At 43.4% G+C, this 19,560-nt stretch overlaps 1 protein-coding gene across 7 annotated transcripts in view; it reads left to right on the top strand.

Annotated features, from left to right (window-relative positions):
- Positions 1-18,107, top strand: part of CEP350 (centrosomal protein 350) — a 72,723-nt gene extending 54,616 nt beyond the window's left edge. For all 7 annotated transcript variants that reach the window (XM_082287284.1, XM_082287286.1, XM_082287289.1 and 4 more), the window contains 8 exons: positions 825-985; positions 1,577-1,716; positions 2,550-2,632; positions 3,257-5,313; positions 5,612-6,013; positions 6,101-6,247; positions 7,421-7,543; positions 14,039-18,107. In XM_082287284.1, coding sequence (XP_082143410.1) covers positions 825-985; positions 1,577-1,716; positions 2,550-2,632; positions 3,257-5,313; positions 5,612-6,013; positions 6,101-6,247; positions 7,421-7,543; positions 14,039-14,203 — 3,278 coding nt within the window. In that variant the 3' untranslated portion in view covers positions 14,204-18,107. The remainder of the gene's footprint in view (positions 1-824; positions 986-1,576; positions 1,717-2,549; positions 2,633-3,256; positions 5,314-5,611; positions 6,014-6,100; positions 6,248-7,420; positions 7,544-14,038) is intronic.
- Positions 18,108-19,560: the final 1,453 nt, after the last annotated feature.

Below are 19,560 nucleotides of genomic sequence, written 5' to 3'. Positions count from 1 at the left end.
AAGAAACAAGTGGACATAGGTGGGTGGGAGAAAACAGCTAATGAGAGGCTGAGGCGGTCTCTCTGTAGAGTCTGAGAGACTAAGAGGAAATAAGGAAAGTAGAAGTAGGTAGAAGAAAGTAGGAAATAGAAATACAGTAGAAATAAGAAAATCAGCAGAGTTACTGGTAGAATAGGGTTATCATGCAGGGACTAGATCTGAGTATCTGGGGACAGTGACAATCTCTGTGTTGTTCAGATTGACTTCCCTTCCAGCTGTTGGCCAGTCAGCTCTGTGTTTCATAGATATATTTAGTCTAGGTGACAGAAAATCTGTATGGGCCAGAAACTTCTACTTGGTTTGGAGTCGACTGTTCCAAGTGACATTCTCATCACTGACATGTACTCTGTAACTTGGAACTCAATATTCCAATTGTAAGCCTGTGTTTCAGATATATTTTTGGTGTGCAGCTTTGAGTTGCATTTTTAAATACGTCAGAAAATTAATTTCTGCAATACCCAACATGACAAGCAGTTAATGATGAAGAGCATAAATATGTGTGGTTGGTGTGAATAAGCTTGGTAACGAGTTACTGTGTGTATCAGAGCCAATCTCCTGTAAATTAAGTAAGATGCAACACCTTTTTATATCTCACACACATAGTAGTGTTTAGAATCTGAAATCCCACTTTAAGAGTCTTACTGTGTTAAATAACATGTTGACATTAAGTTCTTTGACATTTTTCTTGGACTGTATTTTGTAATTACTGAATGACTGTTCATTGCTTTGCTTAGAATTGTTTTGTGAGGAGCAAGTTTGTAAAGACTAAAACTAAACTTTTTCAGAAACCACCTCTGATCAAAGTGACATCGAAGGACGCATCAGGGCCCTGAAGGATGAGCTACGGAAAAGGAAATCTGTGGTTTACCAGCTGAAAAAGGAGCAGAAAAAGAGACAGAAGGAGAGACTGAAGGCCCAGGAAGCCAGTTTGATCAAACAGCTGGAGGTTAGGAACAGTATAAAGAAGGGCAAACTAACAGATTGTTGGCCTTGGATAAATCTTTATAGTATGGATGTTTTTGGCGGAGTATTGTATCAACAGCTGTGAAAGACATTGTTGTGACAGAAGTGTGACTATTATAGAGAATCACAGAATGGTTTGGGTTGGAAAGGACCTTGAAAATCCTCTCATTCCAACCCCCTTTCCATGAGCAGGGACACCTTCCATTAGACCAGGTTGCTCAAAGCCCCATCCAACCTGGCTGTTCAGCCATTTCCAATCATGAGCCAGAGCCTTGGGGCAAAAATGCCATTCCCTTTTAAAATGTCTATCTGTAATGGCTTACTGGCAGTGTTCCAGGGGTTATGTATGTTTATGCACATTAGTATCCTAGCTGGGATTAAAGATTAGTGCTCATGGAATTTGTTTTTGGAAGTATTGAAATTTCTAGGATTTGCAGCTGTAGACCTTGGGAAAGTTAAATAGATTGGTTTGCAGAGAAACCAAGTGTATTCTTTATTCACTTAAGAGGTTTTGATTGTTGAATTGTAGTTGTGGTTTGGTGTATTAACAGCTGGCATTGTTTTCCATATGCAGTCGTATGATGAGTTTATCAAGAAGACTGAAGCAGAGTTGAGCCGAGATCTGGAGGCATCGCCAACAGCCAAACCTCAGATTAAAACTCCATCCTCAGCTGCTGCTGAAAAACCTAAGATCAAGGCACCACCACTCCATAGGTAACTGGGATTTCTCCTCCTTCTTTTTGAGATTATTCTAGAACTGTAGTGATAGCTGGTTTTGCCAAAACCATGGATGCAAGGAAAGCTGGTAACTGCTCTGCCTTAAAGCACTAGACAGTGGCAGTATCCTATTGACCTCTTTGCTGCTCTCACCAGACCCAAAACAGGTAAGATTTACTGTGTCTGTAATCATATGCTCCTCACTTTTGTCCTACCCAGCCTTTCAGGCTCTATTTTCAAGGTTTTTTTAATAATTTTTTTAAATAATTTTCTGTTGTGCAAGAATTCTGCCAAATGCTTTGGATGGATTATCAGCCTTGAAGGCTTTTTTTTTATATTTTGGTCACTCATTATGTCCACTGCACTGTCTGAGGCAAACCACTCATTTTTGCAACTTAAATCTGGTTTCGATCTTAGATTTTAAAGGGTAGAGAATTAAACTGATTTTTGCACTTGCCACTGTATTTTTAAGTGTTTCTTTTTCTCCAGCAGATGGTGCAATTTTAGTGCATTCAAATTTAAAAAGCCACAGAAACAACCCAACTTTTTTTTCCTCTTTGTTTTTCCTTTTCTTGAAATAGATAAAGATTGATTAGTCTTTTAAAAAAATCACTTTCCAGGACTCTCCAGACTCTCCTCTCTGTCCCCATTCTTATTTTCTAAGGTCACAGTATGTTGATAAAGCAAACTACTTACATTATAATTGCAGTGCCACATTGGTGTGGTGTTATAATTATACATGCTTGTATTTCCATTTTTATCTATTAAAAACAACCCAAACAACACTCTGGTGTAACTGTAATTCATGCAATTTGATTTTTCCAATTCAGGCCTGAGACAGCTAAAAACTGGAAATCACTGACTGAATCAGAGAGATCCAGAGCATCTTTGGAATCCATTTCAGAACATGCAGGTATGTAAATGGACAAATCCATACTGCAGATTAAGATCTTGAAGACTGACTGTTTTAAAATTCTTTAACCTTTTCCATCTTGATTCACTAAGAGGTTTTAAGAGAGGATGCAGACTTCATAAAACCATAGTGATGGAGCTGTATTTTTTGCAGTTTTATATAGCAGGAGTCAGCTTTTGCAGAATACCCTGTGTATTCAGTATTTAGTTTACTATTTCTGAGGTTTACATGAAACCGTAATTAAGTGACAACCTTTTTACTTTCTTTTGTTTCTTGTTCCTTTACCACTGAGTTCAGATACTTTTCACTGTTTTGCTGTTGGTGATTATCTCTTCATTATCTGCCATTCAAATCTTTGTTGTTACTGTGGCTTGCAAACAAGTAACTGAGTCCTTACCTTGGGATACTGGTTAAAGGAACAGAAGCAGAAAGAAAGCCTGGAATCTGAATGGAAGTTGCTCAAGTCCATGGGTCAGCCAGAAGTATGTGTTTCCAAGGCACCAGTTTGTTTCTTCATTTAACATAGAAACCTTGATATTAATTTAGCTGCCTGTGATTGCAGTTTGCAATAAAATAATGTGGGTTATACCATCTGCTGAAATTCACTTTTTATTTTCCTTCAAGATGCTGTGTCATCAAGAACTGAGAGATCTGTGTCTGTGCCCACCAAGAAGGTGCCTGTGACAGCTGTTCATGCAGGAGAACCTTCTGGAACAGCTTCCTTGGGTTTAGTGTTACCAAAGAGTTCCAGAGCAGAATCTGGTGATTCCTCAGACAGTGTCCCCTCTCCAGCTCTTCTCAAAGACATGAAAGACATTAGCAGGATATCCCTTGAGTCAGTGAACAAAGTGGTAAATGCATCCAGTGTTGGTCCTACCATTAGTCATAAATCTGAGATTACAGAAGACCTGGAATACATAAAGTCAGAGGAATATGAGAGTGGAGGTTCTTATGTTAAGCCTTTGGAGAGTTCTGATGTCTTGCTGACATTAGATAAAGGACAGGAGAGTCCACTGGCTCTCTGCTCTGAAAACAAACACTCTCAAAAGGAACTGTTTGATGTGGCTGTGGAAAGTCTTCAGGATACAGAAGAAATCTTAGAACAGAGACAGTCAGATAAAGATGCCATAGGTGGCCCAAGCGTAGAGGAGACTTCTCACAAACTCAGCAAGTCTGCAGAGGAAAAAGGTGATCTGCTTTCAGAACAGCTCTTTAGTCAAAAAGAGCCATCGTACCTTGAGGACTTTGAAGGATCCTCTTCCAGAAAACAAGCTTCAGCTGAAGAAATGCTGCCTGAGGAGCGCTACAAAGATGACTTTGAAGGATCCCTGCTCTCAGCTAATGGGGAGTCCCTGAGGGAGCAGTCCCAGCACAGCCAGGCCAGCCGAAGCAGATCCACCAGCCTGGGCAGCGATGGTGAAATCAGTGAATGCCTCAGTGACAGGTCTCTCTCGGGCAGCATGCACTCAGAGAGGCTGCTGGAACTCAAGTCCCCAACAGAACTTATGAAAAATACTGAACGCAGAGATGCGGAGCGAGAACAGGCTCCTACTTGCTCACCACTGTGGGCCTCAGCTTCAATCCCAGAAGAAACAGATAGTTTGTCCAATTTCAACATTGGAGATAGAGTACTTGTGAGTAAAGTCCAGCCTGGAACACTGCGGTTCAAAGGGCTGACTAAATTTGCCAAAGGGTTTTGGGCTGGTGTGGAATTGGATAAACCTGAAGGGAATAATAATGGAACTTATGACGATATTAAATATTTTGATTGCAGAGAAAAGCATGGTATTTTTGCTCCTCCTCAAAAAATCTCTCACATTACAGAAATTATTGATAGCCATTTAGACACAAATAAGGATGATGAAGACTCATTCTTTGATGATAGACTGGACAAACAACACAAAGCTGAGCAGAAAGATAGAGAAAGCTCCAAACCGGGCAAAGAAGCTGAAAGCCAGAGCAGAAACGCAACAGAGAATTATTCCCAGGATAAAGCTCCTGCGGACACAGCTGTCTCAGAAGCCTCTGCTGAGGAAAGGGTTGATGAGGAGTTGTCATCGAAAGCAAACAGCTTAAAGGAAATTTCTGTAGCTACTGGTTCACTTGCCCAAGAACAGTCAGTGGTGGATTACCTGAAGGATGCTGTAAAAGAGGAGGCCAGCCACACTCCTCTCAGTTCTAGTGTTGTGGATGAGATTTCTACTGTTCAGTTGGATGACATGTCAGATTTCCTTTCTGAAAAACTGGAGAGGCAGAAGACACTGGGAGAAGAATGTGCTGAAAGGTTAGATGATCTCTCTCCTGGTGTTGTGGAGAAGCCTGCAACTCCACTGCTGGATTTGCTGACAAAAGAAAAGAACCAGTTAGAAGCACAGCTCAGCCTGCCTCTTAGAGAGCAAGAAAAGTCAAAAGACCAACTGGAAAAGGTCAGTTTGCTGACAGACAGTCTACTTAGAGATTTTGTGAAAGACACAGTCAATCAGCTACAGCAAATAAAGAAGATCAAGAATGAGAAAATCCAGCTCAGCAACCAGGAGCTCTGTGATGCGAAGGAGCAAGCCAGTACCCCATCCCAGCAGGCTGAAAAACAGATTCTGGATGGACTGAATAACTTCTTCCTAAGTTCTGATTTGGAAGATGACAGAGAAGAGCTTTCCTCTCCAGACATGTGTCCCAGACCAGTGAGTAGCAGACATGTTGCACTGATTTTAAGAGATTGTAACTTGCTTGTGTCTTTCACTGGGGATGATTGAATCTGAGGAATGTGTTGTGGCACCAGTTTTTCTCCCAAGTTCTGTTGGATGATGTGGAGATTACCTGTATGTTCTGTGTCTCATGTGTTTTTATGTATCCCACTGCATGGCTTGTTTTGGTAGCTGTTTATTGCCAGCTACCTCAGTAAAGCATTTAAAAATGTAAGCTGAGTAGGCCACGGTGTGACATCGCTTTCACATTTACTCTGTGGCTCTTAATTCACAGGAGAGTCCTGTGTTTGGTGCCAGTGGCCAGGAAGAGCTTGCCAAGAGACTGGCAGAGCTAGAGCTCAACCGGGAGTTCCTGAGTGTGCTGGGAGATGATCAAGACTGGTTTGATGAGGACTATGGCCTGAGCTCCCGTAAGCTGCAGCAGAAGCAGGCTGAGGAGCCGGCAGTGCTGCCCCAGGCAGAGCCACAGAAAGTGCCGCCAAAGCCGAGCGAGGAGCCCCTGGCAGTGCCTCACACTGCGGTGGAGGTGGAAGGAATGGTGCACGCAGCAGCTGAGGAGCTCTGGAAACTGAAAGAGCTGGGTCACGATCTTCAAAGCTGCAGCCTTAAAACAGATCTTAGTGGCACCCTCCAAGAGCAGGACACAGACACCATAAACAAGCAGGTTTACAGAAAGGTACAGTCTTCAGACATTTTGGTCTTGCCCTTTGAAAGTTTATCATGGACACAAGAAGCCATAACTTTTACTTCTTCCTTTGTTCAGGTGGTATTTGACTTAACAAGAGAGATATTTGGGGAAATCTTTGCTGAGGATCCTAATCTGAATCAGCCCATCTGGATGAAACCATGTAGGATTACATCTGCTTATTTTCGCCGAGTCAAAGATCCAAACGATCTGGATGAAATCAAGGTAGGAAGAAATCGTGGTTGTGCAGGGAAAGTGAGATGAAAAACACTGAACTGGCATTTACCTGAGTGTTAGAAGATCATAAGAGGTGTATCCAGCAAGAGATGAGTTGAGAAGAGAAAGGAGATAACAAACCTGAAAGGAAATATGTCAAAATGGTCCCTTTTTACTGAACAGATTGGCCTCCCTGTCCTTAGGGCTGCTACTGGTTGTTTTTAAACCTCAGTCCTCTGTGCAGAACTGCCAGGATGACCTTGATCTTATAAAATTGCTATGCTGACAGGCTGCTGCTTTAGCAGCTTTCTGTGGAACTCTGTATGGCTAAACTGGAATGGATCCAATGGTAGGGTTGGGCCAAATGGGATGAGCTAGATTCTTCACTCAGACACACAGACCTGTGCCAACCTGAGGACAGCAGGAATTGCCCAGAGGAACCCAAAATTTGACTAGTGAGGGCATTGTTGTGTTTGACAAGCCAGAGGAGGCCTCCATGTTACTGGTGGTAGCGCTCAAGGAAGGACAAAACCCCAGAGCCTGGGGGACAAAGTAGAGCCTGACTGGACCTGGGTTAAACCTGCAGGGCTGGACATTGGGGAAAAAAATCTGTCTCCCTTAAAGCCTTCCACAAAGAGCCTTCCATATGGCTTATCAGGACACAAATAAAGACTTCCACCTGCACTGTTTCTTCTGAAATTGAGGGGGGTTGACTAAATTTTGGTTAACCTGCTGAAGATACAGCGCGTTAACTGTCCAGAAAAGCAAAGAAAGAAAGAAATAATGCCTAAATCACTCTGTTAGTTGAGAAGACTTCTGAAAGCATGTGGCTGGGGACAGCAGGGGCACAGGACAAGGACACCAAATTCCCACCCTGCTTTTCTTTAATATTTTCCCATAAAATGAATTGTCAGAATCCTCTGTTTGTGTACTGCTGAAAGTTTCTGTTCTCAAGGTTGCTACGGCAGTGGGGTTCTTGTTTTTTCCCCGCACTTCTGGGTTTAATAATTGTCCTGCCTTGTGTAAAGCTGCTTGAGAGATTTTCAGTGTACTGCTGCATACACTGTATGTCTCAGAGCTAAACTGTGAATTCTGTAGTGGGACATTTTAGGGGAGCTGCTTTGTGCAAACCTGTAATTTCTTAGCTCAAATGTGATAAATCTCACCTTTACTGTTCTGTAGAACTTCATTGCAGCTGAAGTACTGAAGTTGTTTAGCCTGAGGAAAGAGCCTAATCACAAAACAGACTGGCAGAAGATGATGAAATTTGGGCGGAAGAAACGAGACCGAGTGGATCACATACTGGTAAGTGGATGAAAATAAGGAATCGTGTGAGATCCTGTCCACCAGACTGAAGTATGGCATGTGGGTGTATTTTCAGTATTCAGTCATGCTTTTTAAAGAGTACAAAGTGTGCATGAGGTGTTATAGAAGGTTTAATTTGAGAGAGCACTCTATTGACAAGAACAGAAGTCCAGTGCCAGTGAGGGAAGGTGACTTGAGTTAATTCTGCCTACTGGTTTAACTGGAATATGAATTTGCTCACTCCCAAAAAGTTGAAAGCATAAATTTTTAGAAGGAAATGTTCCAATATTTGACGGTGAGTAAACTTTTTCTTTGAGAAGGGAATATGTTTTTCCTCTTACTTTAATTTAAAATGTTTTTATTTTGAATTAATATTATTTGTTTTGAGATGGTGATACAGAGAGTGTAGTTAAACTAGTGAATGCAGCTGCCACTGGGACAGAGACAGTTCAGTGTTAAAACTGCCTAAGATGGAGCATGCCTGGCTGTGTATAGTTTTTGAAAGTTATTTTGTTGGCTTGTATTGCCAGGATGATTAATATCTTCGTTGGCTATAATGATAGTGAAGGTTCTGCTTGGGAATATGAGTCATCATTAACACTGTGCTTCACTTGATAACACCTGGAATTGATTCCACACAACAAGCACATAGAAGTAATTTGGAGTCATGGGTTATGTGGTCTTTTAATTGCCTGTCACTGGAGGGTTTCCAACACAGGGGTTTAATTGTATGTAAATAGAATATCTATTTATAGGTTCCAATACATCCTGATACACTTGATTCTGGGATATAGAGGTTGTTAAAGCATGCACAAAAAAGTTCTATGTTTAGATCCCTAAGGGAACCAATATTACAGCTATTATGCACGTGTACCAACTTCCTATTTTTTTTGCAGCATAGCTAGAAAGAAAGATTCCTGACTGGGAAAATTTATTCTAGTTGAAGGCATCCAAAGTGCTTCAGGTGAAGTTTGAAGTTCAGACAGCCCAGTCTGTGATTTACATGCAGACCCAGACATCAAAGATTAATGGAGCTCTGACAAGTTTGTCTTAATAAATAACGTGTTTAATTTTATTTTGTTCTCACAAGAATATGGTAATAAAACTTCAGCTGAGGACTGTGAACTCTGTGAAGGTTGCAGCATGCCATGCTTTAGGAATAAGGCACTCTCAGGGGCATTGCTTACCAACTTAAAACTGCAATGTGAGGCACTATCATCACATGTGGGGAACTTCTAACGGGACACCTAAGGGGATGATGTTCAGTTTCTCTTGCCTTATTTAATTAAAATCTCTATGAAACATGAAGTACCTGGACAGCTTTCTCTGTCTCCTAGCCAGGCCCAGCTTAGGGTCATGAGTTCTGTGGTAACAGATCCAAGGCCAGAAGTGGATATACAGGCACAAGACCTGCTGCCTATCCCCAGCAGCTCATGGGGTAGCCCTAAACTGCAAGGCCAGTTTTAGGATTCTCCACATTTTGTTGAAAGTGTATTGAAGTACTACAAGAGAGCAATTTCCTGAAAGGGAAAACGATAACTGGTTTTGTAGGTTTAGGTGCTGTAGAATCCTCTTTGAAAATCACAATTCAAAATACTTAGTTCCAGCTTTTGTGAAGATGTAGCCAGTGTACACCACTGCAATGAGTAGGGGATGTCATGTGAATACGTACATGAGCTGATTGTTTCTCCACATTCTTTTGATGCTTGTAAAGACAATGACTGTGAAAAGTAAACATGATCTTTTTAAAGCAGAGATGAACATTCTTAGGCTTCTGTTATTTGCATTTAAACTTAGAGAACAGTGTCTTCCCAGTTTCTTTATTTCTGTTTTAAGTCAAATTAACCTTCAAATGAAAACATCCCTTCACAGTTTTCTGTTGAGACAGCTGTGTATTTTAGTGATATTGAGAGGACTGAACACACCTGACTGTCCAATACTGTCTGACCCAGGAGCTGGGCATGACTTTTTTTTCTTATGTAGGCACAGAAACAAATGCCAGTCTATTTTACTGAACTTATTCTCTCCCTGATTATGCCTGGATGTGTCATTCTGGGTTTATCATATTAAACCAAATTCCCACTGGGAGGGGCATCCCTGTGGGGAAGGGGCACAGCAGGAGAAGCAGCCTGTGCTGCACTGGTGATCGCTGTGACTCTGGGACCTGTGGGTTGGCTGTCACACCTGCTGGGAACTAAGGGGAGAGCAGGATGGATTAATCCTTTGCCTTGAGCTTTGCTGCTTCCTCCAATTGCTGCATCTTAAGTTGCATTTTCACTTTGGTCTGTGCTTTCCCAGCATTGACACCAGTGTGGTGAGTCATGTTTTGGTGCCCGTGACAAAAGAACATCTTCCTTTTCTCCTTTTTGCAGCACTCATTTTGTCTTTGATCAGGCATCTCTGTCCTCAGAAAGCATTTGTGTTGGGGTTCTTCCGGGATCTCTGATCTGCTGGATATTTGCTCCAGTTACTAACATTTACAGCAAATCTTGGCTTTCAGTAAACAAGTACAGGAGATTCACATTTATGAAAGCTGCTTTGTTTAAAATCAAGTTAAATGAATGCCTAGGTGTTTGCTTTCTTCCCCTCTTGTCCCTTCGTGTTGTTCCTTTATCACATGTGTGCTGTCTGCTTTTTGGAGACTGTCAAATGTGTTTCCATACATCAGGGCTGCCAGCATCTTCCAAAACCTTAAAGTACAGCAAGAACCCTCATATCTCCTTGTTTAAGTTCAAGTGCTGACAATAGGTTGTTTCCACTCCTTTTTTTTTTCCACTTGAGTCTTCAGCCAAAACTCCCTATGCTGATCTGTTTGCATGGGGTTAGAACAAACTCTGCCATTGTTTTCCCTCCTAGTCCCCCTTCTCTTTTATCTGGAGCTTGAGAAAGCAGAGCTCACATGATACTGCCAAACCTATGTGTTTGGATTTCACACCTGAGGAGCCTGCCAGCAGAGTGCTGAAAAGTGCTTGATCTTCTGACCTGTTGTCTTAACAGCCAGAATGTTTCTCTTCATGCAGAAACTCTGCAGCAAAGCAGGGCTGTTCCCACCAAGCTGGCTTAATTGAAAAGCTCAAGGTGCCACTGCTGCAGCACCCCAGATCTAAGCCCAAGGGGAGTGCACAGTAAGAAGAGACTCAGAGTGTGCTTGCATGCTAAGTTGTGTCTTAAGGTTTCCAGGCCCTCTGAGAGCAAAGGGCTGTGAGAATGCACCTGCCCACCTTCCTCCTGCTGGCATTCTTCCTAGACACTACTTTATATCTGGATGCTTATTCTTTTCAGACTCCCAAATAGTCTACTGACTCCTTAAATGTAGTTTATTTTAGAGATATTAATGGTTTTCAACAGGAATCTCCAGAAATCAAAACATGCTAACTCACTCTCTAAAGTTCCTTCTGATTATATTCCTTTATGTGGTGCTTTTTTAGGTACTTGGACATTTACTAGATGGCCAGCCGGATCATGTGACCATGTTACCTCCTGATTTTTCTTTTGTGTGCATGCCCCCCTTCTTTACAAGTTTTTTTTTAATAAAAAGTGTGCATGCAAAAAAAAAAAGGCACACAGAAAAGAATACCACACAGCTTTTTGCAGTGCATCACTATTTATCTTCTCCTGTAGGATGAGATTCAGTTTCATTAAAACTGTCATTTTCCTGACTTTACCCAAATGCAGTTTCTTTCTGGTATAGAGATCTTGCTTCCTGGTATCAAATATGTGAAGTTTTACTTTTGTCATGAGAAAATTTGGAGTTCTGTAGACAAGGCAAAGCCCATTTCCCTGCAAGCCATGAGAGGTGTCAAATGTTAAAGAAACTGTCTCAATTGCTTTGGAGCAGTTCATGGTAGCACAACAAATGGATCGAACCTTTCCCAGACAAAGGAGTCGCAACTGCCTTGGCTCAGATGGTGCAGCCAGGGCTGCAAAGCAGCACGGCCGTTTCCACACGTGTTCTGAATACACTATGAACAAGACTTGCCTGCAGCTGCAAATTGCACCTTCTCGCAGTTTTCAAGAAGCCTGCTTGAGGAAGTCCTCCTAATGCCAAAGGAAATTGTGCACTCTGCCTCTGAGAGAGGGGGGAATGATACAGGCAAGAGAAAATTAATCATTGATACTGCTTTTCTTTCTGGTGCTGTTAAATATCTAGTCTTTCTCTGCCTGGATCAAGTACCTTCTCCTCTCTTGTTTACTTCTTCATCCCATGTATCTCTTCCCTCCTAGAGCACAGTAAAGAAATTGTCTCATCACACAGTAGCAGGGAGACAGAATAAACAGCACCTTAGTGTGGATCTGGACATTTGGGTTTGTTCAAGGCCAGTGAGATCAGAGCTCTTAACCTGCTTGATTATTTTGCTCACTCGCTTCCCCCGACCCCCAGTGTTACCTTCACTAAGTCTTGACTTCACTTTCCAGCAGTGGAGTTGCTGCTGGCCTGGGAGGGTGGGGCAGAAAAATCCCGTCAGTCATTGGTCAAGGTCCCTGGGCATCCCCTGGCATTTGTCTCCACCCACCCCCTTCATCTTCAGCATCTTCCACCATTTCCAGGATCTTTCCTGCAGCAGCCATCTTCACCTTCTCCCTTTGGGCCCCGCCCCGTTTTTTTTCCCAAACCACTTCTGCTTTTAGGGAATCCTTTTTCAGCATCATCTCTTCTTTTCATGGCTCCTGTCTCTTTATTTTCCTTATCTAAATAGTCTATGAAGCAGACATACAAGACATGATCAGTCTGCAAATTGCTGCTTCTATCTTACACCTCTTTATTGATGGGAGGACTTGGGACATGCTGCTATTTACTTTTTCAGAATTTACAACCAGCACATACAGGTTGCAGGCAGCACATTTCTGTGTGAGAGTTCAGGAGTCTCTTTCAGACATTCACCCGCACACAAACCCACACCCAATTATCTACCACTTGTTAGGCTTACATTTAAATTATTTTTCACCTACAACACTCCTTCAAAGTTTGATTGCAAAGAGTGCTGCTTCTTCCTTATTCGTAACAAGCCTAATGAAGCCATTAATGCCTCATCCTTGACAGCAGTGTGGGAAAGAGGCGCTGCCTGTGGTAGCACACATTTGTAAGCAGGCAGCGTGACTCTTCCAAAGCTGTTTGCAGGATGAGATCCCTGCCCTTCTCCCCAAGCTCTCTTAAGAGAGGGAGAAAGGAGCTGTCAGCCTGAAGCCCCGTGTCTAACTGGGGCTTTATGAATGGCTGCAAACCCTGCAGCAGTGCTGGTTCCCTGGGGTTCCCATAGCAGCCTCTTCTTGGGCTTCACACTGTGCTGGGGTTATTGAATCATCATTGTGCCACAGCAGCTGTCAGCTTCAAAACAGACCAGTTTCTGGGAGGTTTAGCTTCAGGCAAAAGGAAGAGAGTATGTTGGGGCTATAGTTCATGTCCTGTCCCAGAAAACAACGCTATTGCACACTGATCCTGGGTTAGTGGATTTTTCAGTATGTTTAACCTTAGTTTGGCAGTGTGTAGGTGTCTGCCCCACTTGTGCAGTGTAAATGTATTTCGAGTTCAGAGTGTAAGATTTATGGGCGAAGGGGGTTTCTGCTGAAGCTGAGCAGAGACAGAGCTTTCAACAGGTTTTCTTTGTCATTGTAAATATGAGTGATGTTTGCACTCATTCGTTCTTTTCTAAAAAATTTGAGCTGTGTTAAGGTTTGTCTGTAATACTGAAATGGTCAGTAAGACAAATAGTTAATAAGTTTAACGGAAGACGTCCAGTGTGGAGATACTCTCAATAAGACTTGATTTACTGAATGAAATTACATATTTCAGTCTGATACTAAACCACCTATTTGTCAGTGAGCAATAAAGAGGATTTTCTTTGTCAACAGTTTAGTAATAGAAGGAAATAAGTACTCTTTGAATATACTGGTACAAAATTCCATTTGTAGTAATGCTGTCAAATCCAGCGGTGTGGAGTATTCTGTGCAAATGAGTTGTAATGCTGTCTTACAAAACATGCAAGCATTTTGTCTTCCTATGCAGAAGAATTGGAAGTTAGTTGTTTCCTTGAAGTTTTCTTATTATATTATAAACTGAACTGCAGTGAAATCTTTTCTTTTTCTCCCTCCCCTGTTCAAGCCCTTTGCATTATTTCTTACCAGTTTAAGCCTCATGGAATCAGCTTCTTGCAAATACATAATTAGGGACTAATTAATTAATAGAGATTCTGCTGTTGGCCAAGAATATCCCATTAGCTGAGTCCTTTCAAGTGAAAAACTTGTGCAGGAATATGAAAGCCTTTAAAATGGATGCTACAGTGGAAAGTAGAAAACATTCATTCATACAGTGAAATAGTCTGGTTCAAACAGATCCGTGTTTGTTTTGCTATTCCAAGCGTTTCCTGTAATCTCTTACAAAGACAGATATGTTGTTGGCAGATACACTCTGCTTTGGACTCTTTCTGGAACTTTGCAGGCAATATTATTTTAAAGCAACAGAGTTGTAATGTTTGTATTGCTTTTCTACCCTCCAAGGTGCAGGAACTCCACGAGGAAGAAGCGCAATGGGTGAACTACGACGAGGATGAACTGTGTGTAAAGATGCAGTTGGCAGACGGGATCTTCGAGGCCTTAATCAGAGACACCGTTGATGTACTGAACCAGATAAACGAGAAACAGCGGAGGCTGCTGCTTGTCTGACAGGGCTGAAGTGGGCTCAGAGGTGCCAACCACGGAGTCACGGGCCTCTCTGACTCCTGAGCTGCTCTCCTCCCTGCACGTGCTGCGGCTGGACTTCCACGCGCGGGGTTCCCAGGCGGTTCAGATGGGATGAAAAGAACCTGAACTGGCTGCCGAGCCCTCGCACCGGATTTATTGTTTGGAACAAGCTGATCCCTCGCTTGAGGCTGCTTTGAGGAGTGCTCAAGACTGTTCATGTGCCAATGCAGTTATGTCACATAACTGTCAGCGGCTGCCTGGGGCCCTGGCCTGGGGCTCTGACACATTCGGCTTGTTCCTTGAAAGGGTTGGGTTAAGTTGGGATATCGGCTGTTTTGCTGGAATGGTGGTCAGCCTTCAGTACTCAACTTGTCTTTTAGAAATGTGAGTAATTTGGAGAAGCAACAGTTTGGTCAGGTTTTGGTCATAAACAGAGACTTACCATACTGAACAGTGTTACAATGGTAACACCTCTTCTCCTGCAGCCCTAACAATGTGCATCAGTTCCTTCTGCTTCAGAGCCCATTTAATTCACTTCTCTGTGAAGCTGGTTTTCATCTTTCTTCTGTGATGTGGTACCAAGCATGGTGCCAGCCCAGTCCAGGGAAATTAGATGATGTTGCTTCCTGCCTACAAGTAAAGAATTCTTGCTGCTTTGCTCCGAGGTGGAGCAAGATAAAGCCCACCTACTGTCAAGTGTGAAAGATGAGCCCATGGACAACTTTCCTCCTACCGTGTAGCACTTCTCTTCCCGGAGCACCAGCTGCTCCCAGATAATGGATACTCAGGATTTTCTCAGGCACGAGACATGCAGGAGTGGAAAATATTTCCTCACAAAAAATTTGGCCTTCAATTCCTCAGCTTTCTCCCTTACTGTCACCTAATGAATTGGAGAAGCTGTTACTTGAACAGTTTAGAGAACAGAGTGTATTCACCAAAGAAAGCGGTGTCTGGTGCTTGACTGTCTGCATGTTTTGTGCTTGTGGATTTTTTATTTATTTTCAGATAATTTATTAAATGGATTGCAGGAGAGTGTCCTGTGCAGTTGGCTGCACTGTCCTGTGTTTTGAGACAAACTTGAGAGAGCATCTGGTTTGGAAACTTCCAGAGCCCCATATTCTTTGCACAAAACCTCCAGCTTCGTGAGGCAGATACGAGGGCGGTGAAGGTAGGAAGAACCAAACCTCAGTGACCAAGGGTGGGATGCAAAGACAGGACTAGGAGTGGAGTTTGAAAGCCGAAGCACCTGGTTCAGAGACGATGGAGAGTTCAGGGCGCTGAGCTGAAAAATTGCATGAAAATTCCCAGCTCTTTCTGTTCCCTTCCTTTCCCAGAACTTCTACACCGTGTTATGTGGTTGATTTGGTGCTGGATTCATCTGCAGTGTCATTCTGCTGAGTGCTGATTCCTGACCTGTTCCTCCTGCTCTTGTGTTTTTCTTGGAGGAGCACGGACAGTCTGGGGTCAAACGTTTATGCCTTAATAGTGGATGTCCCTGTTTGCAAACCTGGGACAAGACCCAGAGGAAAGTCAGATTCTCCAGGCACTGGAGTGTAGACAGACACTTTGAAGCCCTCAGAGGCGCCCCAAAGATGCTGCAGCCCACAACAGGCACGGTGGGGTGATTTCAGCTGTTTCATTGATCTGCTTGGTTCTTGGGCTTCCTGCTGTGCATACCTCTGCTACTGCTCCAGTTTGGTTTCTCTTTTCCACCTTTTTTTTTGGTTGGGTTGTTTATTGTTTGGGATTTTTTGAAAGCTATCATTGGAATATTTGCATTTTGCACACAGCTGGTAATTCTTCAGGGACAGTACTGGGAAATGTTGGATTTGCCAGAGGTCCGTGCAGATTCTCAGATGTAGTGTTGCCAGCACCTCACTTGCAAGTCAGTGGTGAGCCATATCCATGGGAGCTCTATGAGTGGAAGAACAAGGAGGAGGTAATGGTGGACAGGGACACCTCCAGTGGGCATATGCATGTCTGTCCCACAGTAGTGGCCCTTCTGGCTGGCTGGAAGTCAAATGGTCTTGGTGGAGCATTGATCAGCTTTTTTTCTCAAGTGATTCATTTGTTCATGTAAAATGTCATGATGCTGAACCAGGAAACCCTTGGATGCTTAAGAGAGAAGCAAACTAAAGCTGCTAGATTTAACCAGCATGGTGTCACTGATTGGGTCACCACCTCAGATTCCCTTTCCTGGGTGTATCTCTCTCAGTAGCAAGGATTGCTATTTTTATAGGTAGCAATTACGGAAAGAAGACAGAAACCTGCAGAGTAGGTTTGTAGCTGGAGCATCAGGTTAGGTTCTGTTCTGTAGATACTGTGGCCAGTGTTGAGAAGGTTGTCCTGCATCCCCGTGGCTTTTTGGTGTTCTGAGGGGCTCATGGGGTGTTTCTGGTCTGTCCAGCAGCAGGGAGGAGGTTGTGCGGTCGGGCCTGACAAGGTGTCAGGGTGCTTTGGAGATCGTGTGCCTGTCGTCTTCTGGCTGTAGCACCCTCCACAGAAGCACTAACTATTTTTAACAGCTGCTTGGATAGAAGGAAGCTGTGTCTAAGTAATGGCTTTGTTCCTTTGCAGACATCACTGATTTTTTTTTGGTAGCAATCCTTGCTAGGAGCAACCCTAAAATGACTTGAACGTACGTGAATTACCTTCTCAATACCTCACGTGTGGTGAGTTGCTTTGAGTTGAGTGTATGTTCAAAACCTCGAGTGGGTTGAGTACTTGTGGACTGATGATTACTGCGGTGAAGCAAGGTTCAGACTGGGTTGGGCTGGTAGTGAGGAGATATGGGGAAGCCTGGGGTCCCACAAACAGGCTGAATTCTCTGCTTTTCCCCCAACCTTCCCTTTGTAAGAACAAGATGATATTTCTGCGTCCTGCATCTCGGTGTAACCACATAAGAAGATTCAAGGCTGGGATATTTTGCTGAGACCCATGAGCTGTTTGGGGCAGCGCTGTCATCACTGGGGACATACTGTTCCATCTTTTCCATCTTTGGAAGGATCTCAGAGCCAGGTGGGAAAGCCCAGGCATGTGGGAACACGGAGTGCGAGTACCTCTCTAGCAGCAGGATGCTCTGTGAGCCGAGCCCTGGAATATCAGTATGTCTGCCTTTCAGAAAAGGCTTGTTGCTCACAAGGTGGAATGAGGGATTGAAAAATCCCATCTTGTTCCCTTTCCTTTCTTGAAAAAGTGGCCTTAGCTTTTTGCAATACTTGAATAAGTGTGTACCTGCAGAAGACCTTCAGTAGCACAGTGACAGAGATCTTTACAGTGACTATTCTGCAAGGAACTGTGTGCAGTTCCCACTTTCATATCTCTTTGCTACCTTAAGAATATTAGGAAAACAAAGTACTTTTCAGCAGACAAACAGTTGAATCTTACAAGGTATTTAGTGCATCTGAAGTGTTTACAAACCAACTAAAATGGAGAAAAGCAAACTATTGAACTTATTTGTAATTTAAGCGTTAAATGCAAAATTATATACAGATGGAAAAGGAATACTGTAATTAACCTGCATTTACTAGGTTTTTTTCCTTGATTTTGCGGAGCCTTTTGATACACATTTGCAAAGCCACCTTTTGGGAGGCTCGGTCTCCCAGTGTACTGTGTTGTGGAGATGCTGAAAAGAAACCCATTTACTGTGTGTGTGTAAATAACCTGGTAACGTGGGGTTTGGGCCAGTTTCAGCTCATGTTCACATCCACAGCAGCTTTGCACAGCAGACAGACCCAAGGATGTGGAGGGGTTGGGGAGTTTTTTTTGTAATTAAGAACTGTAAAATAACCAGGGTGGTCCCTGTGTACACCAGTGTAAATATCTTTGGTAACTGAAATGTACTTTAAGAGAACAAAATCTGTAAATAAACTGATTTATAAATTAATCTTGTTTCCTGGTTTTTATAAAATGGAGCTTTATAATTACCCAAGCAGTTGCTAATTCTGAAGGTGTCCTGGAGATTTGTCCCTTGTACGTTCCTCTTTCTGTCTGATGCTGTACTTGGGATGCCAATCACAGTCTACAAAATCCCATTAGAGTTGCCTTAATTATAACCATAACCTTATTAGAATGTCCTTATTGTTAAAGCTGACTGTTGATAAAACCAGAAAATAGCATTGAGCAATCATTGCAGGAGTTCACTGGGGGGGAAAACTACTCCTTGCACACATTTATTTAAAATATGTTTTAAAAACTCATGGTTTAAAACATTTTTATGTTAAACAACAGTTTTGGAATTAAATTTTTCAGAGCCTCAGTCTTGTTTTATATCCCTCAATTAGGCTCCTAAATTGGTACAGCTCTGTAGAGCTTCTGTTAGCAGCACCAATCCCTTCCTCACCAAGGGGCAAACATTGCTCCCTGGAAACTTCATGTATTGGTGGAACTTTTCTGAATCTTTGCTGTTTCCTTTCCAGCACAAAAAAAGCCCGAATCACTTTAGCACATGAAAGGCCCTGTAAGAGGACGGCCAAGCCCCCGCAGTGCCAAGCCACAGGAGTGGGCACGCGGCGATGGAGTGGCAGCGTGAAGGTGTGAGCCAGGGAGTGCAGGTGTTCACTGAGCCTCCTCCGTGCCTGTGGCCACTCCTGCTCCCGCACCTCTGCTGTGTTTTGGTGCCTTTTATTAATGTACAGCCCAGCAGAAAAGGCTTTGCTTTCCATTTACTGCAGACCCTGGGCAAAACCCAGCACTGGTCTTTCCAGCTTGGAGGACACTGTGACAGTCAACTCCTCACCTGCCTGGGAGGCGTGTTTGCATGAAGTGGGTGGAGCCCTGTGTGAACTAAACCATTGCAGTTATTTGTTCTTTGCTTTTCCTCGGCAGAGTACCTCATCCTGGAGGAGGACTTGCTGCGTTCAGGTTTCCATTATGGAAGCTGCTCTGCTGCAGTCCCGCAGTGGCAGTGTGCAGTAGGACTGGTCCTCAGCAGAGCGTGCTGGGAACACCATCTGCAGCCCTCGGACACACAGGAGGATGCCACAGCCCTCTGGGCTCGGTGGTTGAGCCGGCCAGACAGCGGTGGGTCCTTGGATGTCCAAAGGGCCGAGGCTGAGCGGTGCTGCAGCCTCTGTGTGCTCATTAGTGAGCAGCGGGAGAGCATCCAGGTCGTGCCTTTCCTCACCCCGCAGCGCTCTTACTCCACAAGTCCTGTGTTTTTGGACAATAGTCTACTTGCATCCATCCCTGGAAGGGGCCTAGAGTGCATTTCACTTTGAAAAAAAACCCTGATCTGTGCTGCTCTGGCTGAAGAAGAGGCTTCCTTTAAAAACGGCTCAAGCGGTGGGAATGCTGCCAAGGTGCTCCGGCGGGTGACGCAGCAAACTGCTGCATTGCTC

Source organism: Coloeus monedula, assembly GCF_965178545.1.
Source record: "Coloeus monedula genome assembly, chromosome: 9".
Taxonomy (NCBI): Eukaryota; Metazoa; Chordata; class Aves; order Passeriformes; family Corvidae; genus Coloeus; species Coloeus monedula.
The sequence above is the reverse complement of the archived record's forward strand: the minus strand, read 5'-3'. Positions and strand labels throughout refer to the sequence as shown.